At 40.8% G+C, this 19,132-nt stretch overlaps 1 protein-coding gene across 1 annotated transcript; it reads left to right on the forward strand.

Annotated features, from left to right (window-relative positions):
* The first annotated feature begins 1,200 nt into the window (after nucleotides 1–1,200).
* LOC103093635 (uncharacterized) lies at nucleotides 1,201–18,814 on the forward strand. The gene is made up of 5 exons (XM_007504846.3): nucleotides 1,201–1,517; nucleotides 1,956–2,703; nucleotides 8,838–9,376; nucleotides 10,406–10,472; nucleotides 16,299–18,814. The coding sequence occupies exons 2-5, from the start codon at nucleotides 1,965–1,967 to the stop codon at nucleotides 17,816–17,818; spliced, it is 2,865 nt and encodes a 954-aa protein (XP_007504908.2). The 5' UTR covers nucleotides 1,201–1,517; nucleotides 1,956–1,964; the 3' UTR covers nucleotides 17,819–18,814.
* Nucleotides 18,815–19,132: the final 318 nt, after the last annotated feature.

A 19,132-nucleotide genomic window follows, 5' to 3' on the forward strand; every position in this document is an offset into this window, starting at 1 on the left:
ATGTTTTATATTTGTATATGACTAAGGAAAATATTAATTACAATAAAAATAAGCTCTTCATTATCTATCTCTTCTCTTCATTATTGGGAAATTTCTTGGGAAACATAGTAGATAATAAATAATATAAATAGGATAATATTTATATAATACATATAATAATAATTAATATAAATGTAAATAATAAACAAAACACCACATGGTTGTATCCTGTCAGAATTTATGACATATGGCTGTTACATGTCTAGGATATAATATGACTCTAGTAATAGCAAATTTCTTTCTTTCTTTTTTTTTTTAACCTTTACCTTCTGTCTTGGAACCAATGGGGGTTAAGTGACTTGCCCAGGGTCATACAGCTGGGAAGTATCTGAGGTCAGATTTGAACCTAGGACCTCCCACCTCTAGGCCTGGCTCTCAATCTACTGATCTACTCAGTTGCCCCCAGCAAATTTCTTTAATAAGATGTATTTCACGAAATTCTGATAGATGTTTGATTTCTGTTTAGTTTTACAAGGCCTTCATGAAATGAAACCGTAATTGTTTGACCTTAAATTGTGGAATTCATTTGAAATATATTTATAATTTACTTATGCATATTTAATAAAAGGAAAAACCTAGGGAAAAATCTTGATTTCCACATTTCTTCCTTTTATTCTAAAGTTTCAGAGAAAGATGTCAATTAACTCAGTGATCATGGACTCATGGATCATTGTTTAATGGGCTTCATTGATTTTTTTTCTATGAACACTTACAGAAAGATTACTATGCTCATAATAATTGATATTCTTTCTTTATAAAGGAGATGAAGAAAATGGATTACTAGAGAACCTAATTTATTGTATTGTATTGAAAACATTTCCATCTCTTTATTTTCATGGAACATAAGATATTTAAATGATATAGAAGGCCAGTTCTGGAAAGTTTTTAAAAATATTGTTGACATAGGCTTTCTAACAGATCATTAAGTACAATGATTCATTCAGTCATATATTCAACAAATATAAGTATTTTTCAAGGGGTCCAGTGTTAGGACCTCGAGAGAAACAGGATTCAGAAGGAGAAATACAACTGCTATCAGTCCTTTCAGTTTTGGTCTCCCACTTTCTGCCTTGTATTTCAACGTGAGCAGGTCTCTAAAGGAAAACTGCAGCCTCATTTGAAGAGTTTCAGGGTTTGTTTTGGGAATATACTCAGCAGCAAGTTTGTTTTAAGAAGGTCGTGCCTTCGCAATACCTCCTGGGATGGAGCGGGTTTCTTTCTGATGCCTTCCAAACCTTACATGTGGGCTTGGGGTTTATAGGGTTAAAGGGAGGTGCTTGGGAAATCTGATGCTAAAGAAGTCTTAGGAATGTTACACATGTTACACATCCCCCTGCCAGCCTTTCTCAGTAGATCGGTCACCGAGGCTGCTGCAAGAGGAAACTTGACTCTCCCATCCTTTATCACTGTTTGGACCCAGCAGATTCTCAACAGCTACAAGAACCTGTCCTGGCCGTTCCCTCTGCTCCTCTGCTCAGGTAAAAAAAACAAGTGAGCAAACATGCAAACAAAGATTGTTAGAGGTGATGGAGGGATGCATGAAGTTAGCCTCGGTCACCAGAAGTTCCTAGGTTTGGGGTGAGCACTGGGGCAAAGGGACCCGGCTCTTGTGAGGGCCGCCCTGGCCTGGATGAGGGAATTGGCAAGAGGTGCATCTCCAGACGTTGTGAGGGGCTCAGAACGGCGCTGCAATTTCTCCAGCTTGGTGCCTTGCGCCCGACGACTTGCAAACTCCTAGCAAGCGGGGCCGACTGCACTGGAGGCCAAGGTCATTCTGAAGACTTGCTTGGCCAAACCCTGGTCCTTAAGGAGAGGCCAGCAGCTGGAAGGGCTCTGGGTGAGTGTTGGGGAAGCCGCGCCCTTCGCGGTCGTTTGGTTAGTGGATGAATCCGTAGTCTCTCTGTTTTCTCTTTCAGGTGCCCACCATGCGGGAAGTGCGGCGGAGCTGGCCCGGGGGCTGCGCCGGTGGGAGGTGTTACGGCTACCTGGGCCTCTGCTTTCTCTTGCTAGGAGGGGGCGGTGCAGACCTGTGCCGGGGCCCCGCGTGCGGCGGCGACGGCGGTGGAGGGGATCCCGAACCTCCACAGCCCAAACCCTCGTGTCTGCAGCCGGGAGGAGCTCGCTGCCCGGGGAGAGCTGGCCGGCCGTCGCGCTCCTTCCTGCACAGCGCCTCGGCAGGCCGCAGCCAAGCTCAGGTCAAGCAGCCGGTACAACCAGCCCCGGACCCCGCCTCCTCTTCCATCTCTTCTGCCCAGCCCCGGGCCGCCCCCGTAGACCCCAAGCCGCAGCCAGACCGAGCCGCCGCCAGGGGCGCCCTGGAGCCGATGGTCGCGTGCGCTGCCGGAGCCGTCTGTGAAGCCGCCGTCGGGGCTCCTAACTCCTCTACTCCGGGCTCCCGGGACTGCAAGGGGCTGGAGTGTCGGCTCCCTCCGTTGAGGCTGGCGCGCCAGAAACACAGAGCCGCCGGCGGCCGGGTCCCTGTCTTCCAGCAACAGGGCGAAGGCTGCGCGGGGACCGGACTAGGGCCAGAAGAACCCACCTTGGTCCGGGTCAACGAGCGAGCCGCGCAGTTCATCGGGGAGGTGACCCCAGAATTGGCCCACCCCGCCCCTGACCTAGGGGGCGCAGGCCTGGGCGTGCAGCTCACCTGCGACATCAGGCCAGGTGGGTTGGGGAGGGGATCGCAGCACAGGAGAGGGAGACTACAGGCCTGGTGGAATTGCCTTCACTTTCTCATTGTCTGACTCGGAAGAAGTCATTTACATTCTTAGTAAGGCTCAGTTTCTCCTTTTGTAAAACCAGAATCACGATCGCAACTCACTAATCTATGCTCCCTGAAGCGGTTAGAGGCATATAATGATGATATGGCAAGAGCTAACATCAAAAGCCAGAAGCCCTGGATTCATGCTTCACCTTTTCTACTAGCTATGTGATTTTTGGACCAGACACTGAATTGTTCAATTCCCTAGGCAATTTCATAAGAATATACATTGCCTCTCTGCTGTGGTTGAAAGAGCCCTTTCACTGGGACTTCATTGCAGAATTAAAATCACAAAGCTGGTCCAAAAAATACCTGCCATACTTGTGTTAGTGATAGTTAACATTTATATCGCACCTACTGTGTGCCAGGCATCGTGTAAATATTGCCTCATTTGTGGTAGGAACTATCTCCCCCATTTTTACAGTTGGAGATTTGTTGGCAAATGGAGATTAAGTGATTTCATCAAGGTCACTTAGCTAGTATGAAGCTGAAGCCGAACCCAGAGCTTCCAATTCCAGGTCCCTAGCTCTATCCACTGCATCACACAGAGAAGAAAGCCACAGAAACATTTAGAGTCAACTATTAATATATTCAAGGATTTACCACAGCCAGGACTATTTTTTTTTCTTTCAATTTAACAGCTACATGCAAGTCTTTGGAGATACAAAGACAAAAAAATTAAGCCATCCCTGCCCTTAAAGAGTTTATATTATTAGTGTATGTGAATGCAACAACTAAATAAATACACAGAATATAAAAAGTAATTTCAAGGGAGGAGGTGGCGATAGGAAAGTCTTCTCTTAGGTAGGTGGCGTCAGAGCTGTGCTTTACTGAAAAGTAAGGATTCCAGGAGACAGGCCAGTGAAGAGGAAATCTGGACAGAGACATGGAGGCAGAAGATGGAGGGCCATTTGAGCAACTGCTCTCAGGCCAATTTGACTGGAATGGAAAGTACTGAAGGGAGAATGGAATACGTAACCCTGGAACGATATGCCCTCCTTATCGTGGAGGGCTTTAACTGCCATGCTGAGTTAGGATTTTGTATTTTATTCTTTTTAGTATTTGAGCTGAAGGGGAGGTAATCAACTTATTAAAAAAGATTTTGATGTAGCAACATAAAGTATATTCTATGCCACATTTTAAATGGAAGGCTTGATTTTGCCTTTTTGTAGTCGTAATCTTTCTTTGAACACTTCTATTACCCTCAATTACATGCTCAAGGCTGTAAGAGAAGGTAATCATTAGACATAGAAAGGTTCCAACCTCTCCTCCTGAAGACTCCTGTTTTTCTCCCCCTTTATACTACTCTTCCACATTTAGCCTTTTATCATCTGCAGAGGTTATATAGTATAATATAAGAAGACTCCAAAACTTGCAGAAGTGGGTTAACTCTTTTCTTTCTTTCTTTGCTCAGAATTACATGCTTTATTCCTTGGTTAGAGGGTCACATGTTCCCCATTTTACATATGATGCTAAAAATGGTAGTCATTTGTAAAGCTATGTATCAGACCCATATGCGTCATTCAGTATGTAAGGTGCAGCCAATTTACTTAATAAGGCTGTAATTCCATCAGAGTCTCCTGGTAACATTAAGCTACAAAGCTGCCTCTGTCATTAAAACAGGGGTTTAACTCCTTTCTTTACACTTGATAGCTGGGTTTTGTTGTTCGGTCATTTTTTAGTTATGTCCAACTCTTCATGATCCCATTTGGGGTTTTCTTGGCAAAGATACTGGAGTGGCTTGCCATTTCTTTCTCCAGCTCATCTTTCAGATGAGGAAACTGAGGCAAACAGGGTTAAGTGACTGGCACAGGGTCACAGAGCTGGTAAGTGTCTGAGGCTAGATTTGAAATCAGATCATTCTGACTCTAGGCCAGGCATTCCAGCTATTACTAGCTACCCAATAGCTGGCTACCATGGGCAAATCATTAACCTTCTTGAACCTCAGTTTCCTCATTTGCAAAATGGAGAGATTACGTGTAGAACTTACTTTACAGGGTAAGATAGTGTAATTAAAATTTATAAAATTTAAAGCACCATTTTAATATCAGTTATTTTTTAATAGTTTCTGGTATTGCTACCTTATGTTTTAATTTTTATTATTATGTTCACTATTTATAAACCTCTTTCAAATATTTATTTTCTTATTATGCTCCAGGTTTCCAATTTCTGGAATATTTTTGAATATCAATTATAGAATATCCTATTGATATAAGCATGAAAAAGTTATAACCTATTTTACAGCTAGAAGATTCTTCCATCTGGTAGATATAAATAAGCCAACTAATGGAATGGAACTAGAATCTAGAACCCAGATTTCTCATTTAACATTCCTTTGCTTTTTAAGCCTATTTTTGGTGATAGCTAGGTGGCTTAGTAGATTGTATCAGGCCTGAAGTAAAAAAGACAGGAGTTGAAATCTGACCTCAGGTACTAGCTATGTGACCCTAAGCATGTCACTTAACCTTGGTTTGCTTTAATCCCCTGGAGAAGGTAATGACAAACCACTCCAATATCTTTGACAAGAAACCCCAAGTGAGGTTATGAAGAGTAGGACACAACTGAAAAACAACAACAATAATACAATTTTTAGTCAGTGAACTTGTTTTACTAATAGAAGCAAAAACAGTTTGAGAGCACTAGGCTGATCCAGGAGATATGAGTTTTAATCCTTTTCCAGTCTCTAAGTAACTGAGTGCCCTATATTTTCTAGCACCATCATTTCTAGAATGATTGAGCTGGAATAAGTGATGCTTAAGAATGCTTCCAGCATGAAAATTCTATTTGGAGAGCATGGAAAAATGTAATTGAATTTGAATATAGAACTTTGGAAAGTAAAAGTGAATAGAAATTATTAAATTATGCTTCTAAATCCAGAAAAAATTAATCTGAGCAATCTTTGGGCATCCTTTTCCCCTGGATTAATTAAAATAAGCTGGGCTGTGTTCCAGGCAGTAATTGCTGTGTTCTGCAGTGGTTTTGCTCAAATGAAGGAGCCTAGACGCCTTATTAAGGGAGAAGGAAGGAGGGGTGTTCCAGAAAATTAATTTGACCAGAATGTTTCAGTGCTATGTAAAGATAAAAGGGTTTAGAGGAATGCTCCTGGCAAACACACTCACTTGTTTGTATTTATTTTTGAAAACAGTGTTCATACCAAGGGAATTCTTAATTAGAGTTAAGTTTAAAGGTGATTTCTACCACAAGCCTCATTTTTTTCATGAAGGACAATTCTGGGGTTGATGCCTTGTTGAGGGAGATTAGGACTCTAGGGATGACTGGTCCATCGGTACAGAGACGTTATATTTTCTGAACATAAAAAAAAATCTCTATATATGGTCTGTCAAATTAAGTTGTGGCAATGGTGCATGGTGATGCATACCTGGAATCCAAGCTACTGGGGATGCTGAAGGTGGTGGATCCTGGAGTTCTGAGTTAGGGAAGGCTAAGCAATTACACAGCTTCACCTTCATATGGGGCACCATGTTGCCCAAGGATGGGGTAAACTAGACTTGGGTCGGAGATGGAGCAGGTCATGCTAATAACAGAGTGAGATTGGGCTCTGCACTTCCAGCCTGGACAGCGAGGGAGACCTAGTCTTCTAAAAGTAAAAATTAAGTTATTCCCTCCAGATTCTCAATGGTAGCAGTCAGTGATCAAGTTCAGGTTCTGATGTTCTTTCCGCTGTTCCACACTGGCTCTGGCTTGAACACCTTTAACCAGTAGACTAAAAGATGTAGGAAATGCACATGATTCAAATATACGAAGGATAGTTGTGTGGAAAAGTACTTAGAATTGTTCTTTTGACCCTAGAGAGCAAAACTAAGAGAAGTAGTTTGGGGGAGGTGCAAGATTAGGTTTACTATAAGAAAACACAACCTGACAGCTAGGTCTTTCCAAGATTGGAATGGGTTTGCTTTAGGAGATAGCAGGTTCCCTATACCTAGAATTTTTCAAGCTGGATGACTACTTCTTGGGGATATCATAGAGGGATTTCTTGGTTAGTTTCAGGTCAGACTGGATGGCCTTTGGGTTCACATCTAATTCTAGGATTCCCTGAAAGCTACTTAAAAAAAAAAGTTTTGTTAGAAATTCACTTTCTTGCCAGGTCCAGGGACAGAGGGTCCTGGTTTCAAATTTGGCCTCAGACACTTCCTAGCTGTGTGACTCTGGGCAAGTCACTTTACCCCCCTTGCCAAGCCCTTGTCTCTCTTCTGCCTTGGAACCAACATGCAGCATTGATTCTATGACAGAAGATAAGGGTTTTTAATTATTCCCCCTTTCTTTTTCCTGAAATCATGACTACTTCTATGAATGGTCATGGCATCCACACAAAGAATCAATTACTTGGTGGCTATTTCCATGAGTTATGGGTGTGGTGAGGGCTTCCCATAAGCTGAGGAATTTGGAGGCATATTTTTAAGGGTCTCTGTAATGGGAACCCATGTTCCCCAATTGCCTGCTTTGATATTCTAGTAAGCATTATTGCCCTCAAGTCTGGTGAGTCCTCAGAATGCTGGGGCCGAAGTAATTTCAGCAAGAAGTATGTGTTGAGACTAGTTGAATGGAACTTCAGCTTCACGAAAAAGTCCCCTGGTGGAAAAAAACCAATCATTAAAAAAATTTTTTTTCTAGAATTTCCAAAGCATATCTGATGGGAGTCTCTTTAAATCTTTTTTTTGGGGGGGGGGAGGAGGCTAATTTTACTCCACTTGTGTGTGTAGTTTGCTTTTCCTAGATTATAGACATCAAAGGACTTATGATATTGCAGAGAGCTAAATAATAAGATAATAAGGATAATAATAATATGGGTGACAGTAGAGGAAACCGAGAGTGGTATACTGAATGTACTTGGCTCATTTCTCTGGAAAAAGGTTATGGAACCTCATACAAAAATACTGATACAGCCTTTCATTTCAGTGAGCATTTATTAAGCTCTTTCTATATGGGAGGCATTGTCCTAGATATTGGGGACACAAAGACAAAAATGAGAATAGTTCTTGTTCCCAAAGAGGGCTACAACATCCCAGAGCTACTATTTACTAGGCTAATTTGGCTCCATAGTTCTACTTCCTTCCATGCTGCTTCCATAGCATATACTTTGACTGCTTGGTTGATTGGGGCAGCTCTGTGATGCAGTGGGTAGAATGCCTAGCTAGAATCAAGAAGACATGAGCTCAAATCCAGCCTCAGACACTTACTATTTCTGTGATCCTGTGCTAGTCACTTAACCCTGTTTATCTTCATTTCCTCATCTGTAAAATGAGTTGGAGAAGGAAATGGCAAACCACTCTCATATCTTTGCCAAGAAAACCCCTCAGATTGTGTAAAGCTCTCATTACACTCATAACTCATAGAAATAACTACCAAGCAATTGATTCTTTGTGTGGATGTTATGACCAAAAATAAAAGCCATCATGATTTCATCAAAGTGAATTAAAAATAACCCATACCTTCTGTTTTACAATCAACACTGTGTATTGGATCCAAGGCAGAAGAGTGGTAAGGGTGAAACAATAGGAATTCAATGACTTCTCTAGGGTCATACAGGTAGGAAGTGTCTGAGGCCAGATTTGAAACCAGAGTCAGAAAGGAGTGGACAGGACTGAAAAAAACAACTGAACAATAAAGACTCGAATGTGGACCACCCTGAAATCTTTCAGTTCCTTGGCTAGGGCACTTTCCACTCTACCATATTGCTTCTTCTGTTCCTATTATTTGTCTGTGCCAAAGCTTACTATTTGCATTTCTAAAATATTAGTTGATTTTGAGAATGTAAAGCCTTCCATAAATAATTTCAGGTTTGCACAGCAGAATAAAGGAATAGAACCTAGGATTTGGGTTGCTATCGGAAGATTTTGTTTATAATATGATATATGACTTTTCTTCCACTTGTAGATGTCTGATTATTAAAATAACCAGCATTTTGCATTGATATCACATTCATCATGACAACTTAACATTTCAATATTATTTCTACTAAAACAGAGAACTAAGAGCAATAATACGAGATGTAGTCATTTTTTGCATTGTGTTACAGGAGAAAATGAGGTTCCTTCTGAAGATGCACTTATCCTGCAACTGCAGCTTGCTAAAGGACAAGAAAAATTTGTTGAGATGTTAAAAAACCAGCAGAAAGTAATTGCTGATTTGCAGGACAAACTCACTGAGCAACAGAACACACTGATTAGCCAGCAAAGAGAAATCCTAGAACAACAGAAAAAAATGTACGAGCAAATGAATCTCATTAAGGTCCAGTACAGCATGCTTTTTGACACAGTAAAACAAATGTCATTCCAGAATTTGCAGGAGGACATCCAGCGTTACTTTCAAACTCATCTTCAAGGACTTCAGAACCAGGTCAGAAATCATCTGCAAAAGTCGTACTCTGTGCATAAAGTTGAAGTTGATGCAAAAATGATTGATGTGGGAGAAACTTCACTGGACTGTGGCCTTTGTGAAAGTGATGAATTTTGCAATTTCCAGAAGACACCCTCTCAGTGTGAAAAATGCACTCTTTGCCCTGCTGGATTTTTCCAAATGTCTGAATGTTCTGCAAACACTGACCGCATTTGTCAGGTAAAACATTATACTTTTATAAATTATAATTAGTGATATTTTTCAAGGATCTTGTAATGCATTTAAACAATTAAAGTCATGTCCTGGCATCTCTTCTCTTCACCTCAGAACTTTCTGTTCTAATAGAAAAACCAACCGACACAGCAACTGTATCTGATTACGTATATAACATTTCAAACATTTCATAGACTGTGGAGTCTACCACTTTTGTCCTAAGAGAGAGAGAGCATGTTTCATCATTAGTCCTCAAAAACCAAGATAGGTCATTGTACTTTTTTTCTTTTTAAATCTTACCTTGTCTTAGAATGAATACTAAGTATTGGTTACAAGATAAAAGAGCAATAAGGGCAAAGTAATTGGAATGAAGTGACTTGCTCAGAGTCAAATACCTAAGAGGTATGTGAGGTCAGACTTGAACCCAGCACCTCCTCTCTCTGTGCCTGATTCTCTATCCACTGAGCCACCTACCTTTCCCTATTGCATTTATTCTGATTTCTGGTGTTACCTAATGTTTTCATTTTACATTGTTATGGTCATTTTGTATATTGTCTTCTTGGTTTTAGGGTAGTTTTTGGACAGTTGATGTACAATTCTTTAGTAGGTCCAGATTTGTTGCTTATTTGGCAAATTTGTTTTAGGACCTCCTGACAAAACTTTCTAGATATAAGTTCCAGACATAAGTTTCCAGCACAAATTCCACAAGTATAAATTCCAGATAAAAAACAACTATAAGTTTTTAATAGCAGAATTTTAAGTTTTAATTTAAAATTTTAAGTTTGAAATAACAGAAAACTGCACTAAAACATTTGGGACAACCTGTATATATGTTCCATTTCTGAATGTATAAACAAAACATGACTAATGAATATTGTTTTCATTTTAAAGTTCTTTTTCTCACTGTAATTTGGTATTACATTATATGCTTCTTTCAAAACAAATTTATTTTTAAAACGAATCAACATTATAAAGTATTTATATCCTGCATTAATATCGGTAATATTTATAAAATGGGATTATTTTCTTTTGCAGGACAGAGATGAATGCACTGAATTACCAAATGTTTGTGGTGAAAGAATAAAATGCCTGAATACCCCAGGTAATCTTTTGTGGACTGTATTTCCTTTGTATATCCCTGTGTGTGACAGATTGGGGAGGGGGGGAAACCCAGGTATTTTCAAATTAGTATCACACATTTTAAGCACTTTTGATTGCGTGTGAATGATCTACTGTGGAGATTGGCCGAAGGGAACTTGTGATTCCAAATTGTCTTCTCATTGCTACTGCGAATGCTTGTGGGAGCCTTCCTTCAACCGTCATCCTGTGTATCTTCAGGGAAGGCAAAGTAATTTCAATATGATCCTAAGGGAAATATAATTGAGAAGAAGAACTAGTTGCCTTCCTAAGCCAAACCAAAATGATTGTGATTGTTAGGAATTTTTGATGGCTCATACCATTCTTCTTCCTCATTATTATAGATAAGTCGGGGTATTCTGAAAAAACCAAACCAAACCACACCAAACCATAATGCCCTGAATAGCTTGAACAGCTTAAAGACTGAGTAACCACCAATAAGTCAATCAGCAAGCATTTATTAAGTGCCTATTCTACATGAGCTAGACACTTTGATAAGCCCTGGAGATCAAGCTAAAAGGATAAAGTTATCCCTACTAGCAATATATACACACAGACTTTAATGCTTAAAATGGCACTGAGACTTTGGGGGCAACTTGTATATATACTGTACCGAATATAGGGCTTTTGGGGAAGGAATGTATGGGTATATGCATGGGGATACCTCCCTGTAATAGAAGACATAGGGACAGGCTTGGACCTGTGATTTCACTGTGATAGGGAGCCTCTAGGGTGTGGCATTTAAAAGAGTGGGAGGCCTTAAACTGTAAGAGTTAAAATGGTTGAAGGCTATAAACTGTAGTGATTAAAATAGTGGAAGATATAAATTGTAGTAGATATAAGAGTGGGTGAGTAAATTATGACCGCAGAAAATATGTTTTCACCACAGTGTCTTGTTTTAAATCAAATATTTAAGGTGGTTGCCAGGGAAATATTCCCAATCATGAATCTACCCAAGTCAACTGGGTTTTATAGAGAATTTAATTTATAATACAATGAGGAATTAAAGAAAGAGAGAAAGAGAAAGAAAGGAATAAGTATGAAGGGCCTTAAGCCAACATGGCCCAGACCTGAGTCTTAAGAGAGAGAGATCAGTCAGTCTTTAATCACTCACCACAAGATCTGTCCAAGCAAGGATTCTAGACACCAGTTCAGTCAGCCATCCTTCTCCAAAGAGGGATTCTTCTGACCGTCTTCAAGAGACTTTTTCTTTTCCTTATATAGGGAATTTTTTCCTTTGTCACCTCCCCTGAATTCTTACATCTACCAATCACTGTAGACGTTTTCCAATGGACAGCCCATTCTGAATTCACAGCTGAGTAGATTAATCCTTTTAGTAATCCAGCCCTGAGTAGGTTAGAATCTCTGAGTAAGTTTCTCACTTTTTTGTCCTGGCAAGTTTACAAGTTGCCTGACCTTTAATAGGCACTTAGTACCCCTTTCTAAAAATAGGCATGGCTTAAGTATGGGTTTAAGTACTTTCCATTGTTCAGCAAGGAGTTTTCTCCCCTAAAGCAGTCTTAAGTACGGGTGGAGTAGAGGTCCTCCCATTTCTGATCCAAGTAGAGTTCTCACATTTTAAATGGGGAATGTTCCTAGTAGGGAATTGTTCCAGTGGAGAATTCCCCAATGGGGAATTTCTTAACATTCACAAGTCTGAGAAATTTCAAGATAAGCTGGTGAAGTCAGCTGAGATGGAGCTGGCCTGGTGTCACTAGATTCCTTGCTTGGGCAGATCTTGTGGTGAGTGATTAAGGACTGACTGATCTTTTCTCTTAGGGCTTAGGCCTGGGTTGGCCAGGACTGGCCAGGGCCGGCTTATCCCTTTCTCATTAATTCCTTTTCTCTCTCTTTCTCTCTTTCTTTAATTCCTCATTTGTATGAATTAAAATCTCTATAAAACCCAGTTAACTTGGGTATATTTCATAATTGGGAATATTTCCCTGGTGACCACCTTATATTGATTTTGAAACAAGACATTGCAGTGAAAACATAATTCCTGTGGTCACAATTTACTCACTCACTTTTTTAGCGGCCACAATTTATATCTTCCACTATTTTAACTCACTACAGTTTATGACTTCAACCATTTTAACTCTTACAGTTTATGGCATCCACTCCTTTAAATGCCACAGCTTAAGGCCTCCTACTAATTTTAACTCTTTTAAATGTCACAAGGGGAGGAAATTCCTTCTTCTAATGTGGCTAGGTACCTTTTCTGTAACTTAGAGAGAGTTGTACAGTGTACTGAGTATGGAGCTGTAGAGTATACTAGAATACTGAGGGTGACTTGTTCAGGGTCACACAGCCAGTTTGGGTCAGAAGTAGGACCCTCATTCATGCCTTCTTGGCTTCTGTCTCTGCTTCTCAATAGTGTATATATTTATTATTTATCAATAGCATGTGCACATATATGTGGGCAGCTATGTGATTCAGTGGATAGAGTGCTGGGCCTGGAGTCAGGAATTCTCTTCTTGAGCTCAAATCTGGCCTCAAGATATTAGCTGTGTGACTCTGGGCAAGTCACCTAAGCCTGTTGGCCTCAGTTTCCTCAACTGTAAAATGATCCGGAGAAGAAACAACAACACATACACAAACCTCTCTCTCTCTCTCTCTCTCTCTCTCTCTCTCTCTCTCTCTCTCTCTCTCTCTCTCTCTCTCTCTCTCTCTCTCTCCCTCTCTCTCTCCCCTTCCCGCTTTCTTTCTATTAACTCGCCTTCTGTCCTTCTGTTCTGTCCCTGTCCCTCCAGGTACATCACATACTATCATAATTAAACAGAGCTCAGATTTGCTGGAGTTTTTTTCTCTTTGCATAATCATGCACCTAAGCTCCATGAATTGTGGAACAAACATCTGACATCTTCAACTTTTCTTTTAATGAGCTGTACCTCCTCACTGTTGCCTTGCAAGGAGAACTGTTGGGGTAGGAGTTTGCAGGTAAGGATGGAGGGGCTCTTAGTTTGGGAAAGAGAAAGCCATGCAGTCACTCGATTATTGTGTCCAAATACATGAAGAGTTTCTAAGAGGAGAATGCTGTTCAGTATTCTCTCTGCCTACAGAAGACTGAATAATAAAAATGACTCACATTTTTATAGTGCTTTAAGGTTTGCAAAGCACTTTCCTCAGCTGGGCTGAAGTCCTCCTTCAGACTCAGACTAACTGTGTGACCCTGAGCAAATTACTTAACCTCTCGGTGTCTGAAGTAGTTGTCTAAGTCTCTAATTTGCATAGAAAGTGCCACTTTCAATTGGTTGGGGAAGGGTTCCTTATATGGATAGGTCCAAAAAAAAAAGGTGAAGGGAGGGGGAAAGAATACTATTAAAGTGAGAAATTGTGAGATTGGATGTAAAGTAAAAGTTTGTTTACTAGGATCAGTAATACATTGAAATAAAATACTGAAGAATTTTATAGGAAAAAAAGCTAGCTACCTTTTATGGATTATTTACCAAATTATTTATAAGGTAGAGGAATAAATCAGTTGATAGCTTGAGGCCCCTTTGATTTTGTGATTTCCTTCCTCACCCCCAAAATATAAGGGCCTTGGGACCCCCCAACAAGAGATATTTGAGATATAGATACTTGAATTTGGAGGAAGACATCTTATTACCTAATTAGCTCAATTTAAAGATTTGTTCTATGTGTAGGCTATTTGCAATCTTTCATAGAATATAAACTCCTCCAAGGGAACTTTTTTTTCCTTTTGTTTCATCTTTATATCTGAAGCACCTACATAAATTAAAGGCTAGATAAATCCTTTTTGAATTGGATCATTTGCCAGGGAGGCAAACGCAGATTTATTTGAGATAGAATTAGAAAGCTTCATTGAAATTTACTACTATGGATTTAGATTTAGACTTTGAATGAGATTTTGTGAGAAGAAGAAATTAGTATCTACTATTCAAAAGACTGGGCCTTTATATAATATCTGAAGGAGAATTTGGCTTGGTTAGAAGCTAAATATTTCCTACTTTTCATTAGTTTGCTAGTTTGACAGTATGAGAAAAGAAGGCTCTGAGTTTTTCAGGAGAAAAGTAATGGTGTACTTTGGAACACTTTGAGTGAAAATAGAAATTAATAGGTAAAAAGCAGAGAGGAGGATATGAGTATCTTTTGCACTGAATTATGGTGGAATCACTGTTGGGTTAAGAAACATCTGATGGTTCTTTTAAGACTTTGGTTTCAGATGCTTTTGTCCTAATTCTTCAATTAGCCAACAATAGAAATTGTTTCCGTGACATTGCCTTGTTCTTACCCTCAGCTTTGGCATTGGGCTTTTCTTGAGGAAAACACTACATTACTTCTGTATTTGGAATTGAAATCTTGGCCTCTGGCTTATGAGCTATTTAACAGAATGAGAGCCAAAAGACAAATGAGTCTTTTGGGTCACCTAATTGAGGCTTCAGTATCCCTTGTGCTTTCACTAAGGAATGAAAAATTAAGTCTTTGCCTAATACTTCATTTTACTCTATGATGAAGTTATATGGGGCACTAATGAAAAAGAGAAAACTGAAAGTACTTTATCTTGTTAATTTATTCAAGAGGCATTTACATTTTTTATCTTATTGTCCATATGAGGATTTGAGTAGCATTATGTTTTCTTTGAATTCTATTCTGTATATAACTAATGATTTCTATATTCTATTAGAAGTCCTTGTTGGACTTACATACAAACACACATCACATATATGAACAATGCCACGCATTATTATTTTTGGAAGGGATCCTAGACACTCTAGAGTCTAGACCCATGATGGTGAACCTGTGACATAGGTGCCAAAGATGGCACACAGAGACTCTCTGTGGGTACCTCAGCTGTTGCCCACCAGAGTTAGTAGAAAGGTAGAGGAACTCAGGCAGAGCTGCTCCCTTTCCCCTCTCCACCATGCCTCCCCACCTCTCTGCCCAGCAGTCCAATGGAAATGTTTACTCCCTTCCCTGAGCAAAGCTCCAAGCCATTCCCCTCCCTTTTTCCTTCCCCAGTATGGGGAAAGGGGAGGGCATAGCACTTGGTCTCTTGGGTGGTGGGGCACTACATCGGGTATCTAAAATCTTTTTTTTTTTTTTAAGCCCTTACCTTCCATCTTAGAATTAATCTTTTATATTGGTTCCAAGGCAGAAGAGTGGTAAAGACTAGGCAATGGGGGGTGGGGTGGTCAGTGACTTGCCCAGGGTCACACAACTAGGAAGTGTCTAAGGTCAAATTTGAACCCAGGACTTCCCATCTCCAGGTCTGACTGTCTATCTACCACACCACTTAGCTGTCCCCTCTAAAAGGTTCACCATCATGGGTCTAGACCAATCTTTTTCCTGTGCCAGAAGGTAAACTCATTTGTGACTAGGGATGCTTTATTCCTGTTACTAGTATCTGCAGTGTTTCTCAGAGTGCCTAGTACACAGTAGGTACTTAATACTTGTTAACTGGTTGATTGATGTTTACCCAGCCTTTACTCAAATAGAACTGAAGTGAGAGACCTCACTACCTACCCAGAAAGCTTGATAGTATCCTAGATGGGACTTTTGGGGGATTAAGCTCCAGCAAACGTTGCTTTGAGTTCATAATGCAAACAGCTAAACTGTACAGTGGTTGAAATCAGAACGTTTCTGCAGAAGAGATCGTCCTCCATGCACTATTTTCCCTTCTCACTTAAAGCCTTTATTTTGGTGGAGCATTTCAAATGACCACCATTTCACCTGATTGACGCTCTTTTGCCAAACTCTGAACTCGCATTATCTAAACTATAAGCCATTTTAAAAAATTCCCAAAGTCAATCCTATGTTTCCCTCCAAACAGGTGGCTTCCGATGCCTGGGCATCGCAGAGAAGGACGCCGCCCTCGGCTTTTGTGGGGATGGTTACTTCTTCAATAGGGAAATACAAGAATGCCAGGCTTGTTGGGAGTGTGATGATGGCATGGTGGCTCTCCCCTGCTCCGCAGTCAGTGACACGGTGTGCTCAGCAGCCATGGAAACCCAGCTCACTAAGTCTTGGGCTGCGGATCTACAGCTGCCCTCCGCGAAGTCTGCCTCGGTCCAGGTCTATCCCGGTTTGGACCTTAAGCTAAAAGGGAAGAGGAAATTCGATATTGCCTTCGTGGAGGACAGCAAACTGGTCTTCAGGCAGCATGGCCTACTCTGGATTGACCTCAACTTTGCCGTGAAACACAACTGTAGGAATTTCCTCCAGCTCTCCCTCAAGTCAAATAGCAGCGAGGAGGGGGCTGAGCTCAGCGGAGTTCGTCTAGAACAGCCCGAAGGAAAGTACTTCCAGAGCGCCAGCTTAAGTAGCGCGGCCGAAGTGGAACCGAGTCAGACCCTGGCGGTGTTCCTGAGAAGCCCAAATCAGTTCTGCAACCGAAGCAAAGACTTGAACGTGTACGATCTCACCAGTCCGCTCAGCTTGTTCTGGCTGTCCCACGACACCGGGGCGGTGGCCATGAGCGCCCAGATGTCCACGGCCATGCATTACCAGACCAACTACCGCCCTACGTTTAAAATCAGTTCCATTTCGGATCCGTACATGGTCAGCCTCTCTCACGATGGAAGGGGGGTAAGGTTCACCGAGGCCGGGGTCATTAAGTTTGTTTTCCACCAGGCTCTGTATTCCATGGGTCACACCTGTGTCCGAGAAGGCTTTTCCTTGATTTCTTATATCGGCAGGAATGGCACCAACGTAGAGCTGATGAACACGTTCAAATCGGGAGTGAATTACCGCGACACTTCTCTGTCTGCCTCGGGGGCAGTCGGAGTCCAGGCTGGAGATCAGATTAATTTTGAGATTTTCTCGCCAGCCCAGTGTAGCGTGCGCTACTTTGGGGACAGTTTGGGCGTGAGCGCATTCAGCCTCATCTGGATCCCATCTGCCGTTTCCTCTGCTCTTTCAGCCACCGTTTCCGCAACAGGCCTGCCTACTGGAGCTGTCAGGAACAAATTTTTGGATTTCAAACTTGTCACATCCAATGAGAAACAGATCCAGCTGGTTTCTTCTGGACAGTACGCTCAGAGGTACTTCAAGTTTACCGAGAAGGGAGTTGCCAGCGTTGCTTTTAACTTAAAGTTGATCCACTCTTGTAATGTGATCAAAGTTACCTTAAATCATTTGATTGAGGATCCACCACACCCAGCGCCAATTGCTCAGCAAATTGGGGGTCAGATGCCCGAGGGAAGCATATGGACCAGTGTCAGCCTCTGTTCTTCTTTTGAAGTTCACAATGGTACCATGATCTCCATTTCTCTCGATTGTGTTCGAGGAAGGATCAATCAGATTTCCCACCAGCGTGGGACCGGCATATCAATCTTATGGATCTCATCTTAACTTTTTTAAGGGCTAGAAAAAACTGATGGGTAGCTTTGAAGCACCCTCTGGACATCGTTCAGGATAAAGCAGTTTGTGAAACTACACAAGGTCTTGTAGAAATATCCTTATTTCAAGATGTAAGGTTATTTACCCAAAGAGAAGACTTTCTTTAAAAAAAAAAACAAACCACCAACTTGCACTGTTAATATTTCCCTCCTCTAAGAATTGGAGTTACAGACTCTTGGATTCAATCTGGGTTCTAGTTTTTGACAACATAGTCTTATTAAATGCAGGGTCTGTGTAAACATTACGAGAAAGTAAAATGAATAAAAACAATTTGTCACAGAAATTCAGTACATTTAAATTAAATCCCAACAACTCTGCACGTGAGTGTGCTTAGTCAATGTGAACTTGCTCACATGCATGTTTGACCATGGCAAATTGCTCGACTAGTTAGCTGTTTGGTTGCCATTATTAGGTTAAACAACTTTCGCTAAAAATTCATATTACATGGAAGCATTAAGTTCAACTTATAAATGCAAACCTGAAGGAAAGCATATTAAGTATACTGATTTTAATTTATTTTAATCACTATTTATTTCTTTTGACATTGCTCTTTTTTAAAACCTATTTTGGAGGTTTTGTTTCTCTTTTGTTTGTTTATTAACTTCACTCTTATTTTGAATTCTTGCACTTTGTCATGTCATGCATCGATTCCTCTCTGTGAAGCTTGAGAATAGAGGTGACTCCCTCTTTGCATGTTTGCTGATTATTTCTGCCCTAGGGATTGCATTTTTCCTTTTGAAAATTGTCTTCTGAAGCACATACATGATAATGCAAGGGAGGAAATGCTCTGGCCATATGCTGACCAGATTATCAGCAGTCAATTTAGAAATTTTTGTTGAGATTGCTTCTTGAGAGCAGAGATTGTCTTTTACCTGTGTTTGTAACCCCAGCACTTAGTAAAATGACTAGTACATAGTAGGCACTTAATAAATTTTTACTAACTGTCTACTTATTTGTGAGCATTCTGATTTGCATCCACAGGTCTATTTTAATCCTTGCTATGGAATGCTGGGTGGGAGCAAGTTGGAGACAAGTCTTGTGATTATCTGCCATGGGGAGGGTGGGATGCAACACATCTTCTCACCTTCTGGTTGTCTGATACATAACCCTTGGGATTAAACCATGGCCCTCCACTAAAGCAATGAACTAGAAAGTCTGCATGGCATAATGAATGGGTAGAAAGCCAGCCTCAAAGTTAGGAACACCTAACACATGTTGACTTTGTGTTCTCAGGCAAGATACTCGTTAAAGCTAAAAACTGATTAG

This window comes from Monodelphis domestica, chromosome 5 (genome assembly GCF_027887165.1).
Source record: "Monodelphis domestica isolate mMonDom1 chromosome 5, mMonDom1.pri, whole genome shotgun sequence".
NCBI classification, from domain to species: domain Eukaryota; kingdom Metazoa; phylum Chordata; class Mammalia; order Didelphimorphia; family Didelphidae; genus Monodelphis; species Monodelphis domestica.